The sequence below is a fragment of the Micropterus dolomieu genome, linkage group LG02, assembly GCF_021292245.1.
Source record: "Micropterus dolomieu isolate WLL.071019.BEF.003 ecotype Adirondacks linkage group LG02, ASM2129224v1, whole genome shotgun sequence".
Lineage (NCBI taxonomy): Eukaryota > Metazoa > Chordata > Actinopteri > Centrarchiformes > Centrarchidae > Micropterus > Micropterus dolomieu.
Window position 1 is genome coordinate 4,362,009 of NC_060151.1, and position 1,797 is coordinate 4,363,805.

Sequence of the window (1,797 nt, forward strand, 5' to 3'; positions counted from 1 at the left end):
TTACTGCTTCAACGAATGATTCCTGTGGCACTGAGGCGGGACATTTCTATGCGCTTGATGCAAATTAGACTGTGCTGTTCCTCGTATAGGATTGGCTGAGATTTAAACGAGACTGAGCATGCGTCACACAACCAAGCGTTTAATATTTAGGCTATCTATGAGAAGAGAATGAAGACAGGAAGGTCAAACGATTAACACAGATTTTAATAGTTTAAGAGTAGGCTACATCAGCGGTGGAGGAACTGTTCAGACACTTTACTTAAGTAAAACTATAGACCTACTACACTGTGAAAGTACTCTGTTACAAGTGTATAATCCTGCATTGAAAATGTACACTCAGGAACATGTAGGCCTACTTAAGTAGGCTTATAAAAGTTTACTGCTGGAGCTATTTCATATTAGACTGCAGCTAATGATTATTTTCATGCTGGATTAATCTGCAGATCATTTTCTCCTTTAATCAACTGAAATATTTTATGGTACTTAATGTATTGTTTATGCAATAATCTAAAAACAAACCCACAAAAGTACAATATCAAGTGTTATATAATATTCATCTCTGATATGCAGTAGAGTATAAGTAGGCTATGAAATGGATGTAAAATAAAATTTTATGTGGGAATTTAGACCTTACTAATTAAAGTGAAGCTTATCTTTAATGACAGGATTCAATATGATGTAATTGAACATTCTAGCTCACCATTGAAAGTTATTCTGTTAAGTTTATTTTAACATTCACCTGCTGTTTATTAGGCCATTTATCTCTGCTGATATTTTGTACTGGTTTGAATAATGTTTCAGTATAGTAGCCATCTGAAGACAAAGACTGATATAGTGAATCTTTGTTATAAGGAATAGCTCTTAGATGAAGTGTGTGGCCCTTAAAAGGACCTTTGTGTTTGAGGATCAGCGGGTCAGGATCAGGTTTAGCCTCCGAAGCCGTACAGGGTGCGGCCCTGCCTCTTCAGAGCGTACACCACGTCCATGGCGGTGACGGTCTTCCTCTTGGCGTGCTCGGTGTAGGTGACGGCATCGCGGATCACGTTCTCCAGGAAGACCTTGAGCACCCCGCGGGTCTCCTCGTAGATCAGACCGGAGATCCGCTTGACTCCGCCGCGGCGGGCCAGACGACGGATGGCGGGTTTGGTGATACCCTGGATGTTATCACGGAGCACTTTGCGGTGACGCTTAGCGCCTCCTTTCCCCAGTCCTTTTCCTCCCTTGCCTCTTCCACTCATGATTCGGGTTTCTTTTTTTCAGATGACTGCGCCGAGTCTGTTATCTGACGGCTGCATTTGGTCTTTAACTCTTATCTGCGGACGTAACAGAGTTAGTTTCACTGGGCGGTGCCAAAAAAACAGCAGTGAGGGGCTGTCCTGAAGCCCCTCACTGCTGTCAAAGGTTTGACTCCGCCCACAAAGCAGCTTTCCTTTTTTTTTCATCTGAGGATCACAATCAGCTTTCTTGGCCCAATACCTGAACACATAGAAGGAATAACAGCTAAGAACAAAGACAACACAACTGAACAAATAAAAGAATAGACAGGAGAGCTGAGAGGTTTTCTGAAATGAAGTTGCAGGGATTCTTTAAAAAACTATAATCCATGGTTAGATGCTCTGATGGAGCCCAGGATTGACCAGGAGGACAGCTGCTTTACAGTCTGACTGCATGACTCTGGACTGTGTGTGAGAGATTTTGGATGTGTAGAAGAAAACAAAACATGAATTAACATTAGAGCTTGACCGATCCTGTCGTTAGAATTTGAATAAAGAATAATAGCGCATCCTGTCATGGGCT

At 42.0% G+C, this 1,797-nt stretch overlaps 1 protein-coding gene across 1 annotated transcript; it reads right to left on the reverse strand.

Annotated features, from left to right (window-relative positions):
* Positions 1 to 871: 871 nt before the first annotated feature.
* On the reverse strand, positions 872 to 1,257 carry LOC123984307 (histone H4). Its single transcript, XM_046071128.1, has one exon. It carries the CDS (start codon positions 1,236 to 1,238, stop codon positions 927 to 929), a length of 312 nt encoding a protein of 103 aa, XP_045927084.1. The 5' UTR covers positions 1,239 to 1,257; the 3' UTR covers positions 872 to 926.
* Positions 1,258 to 1,797: the final 540 nt, after the last annotated feature.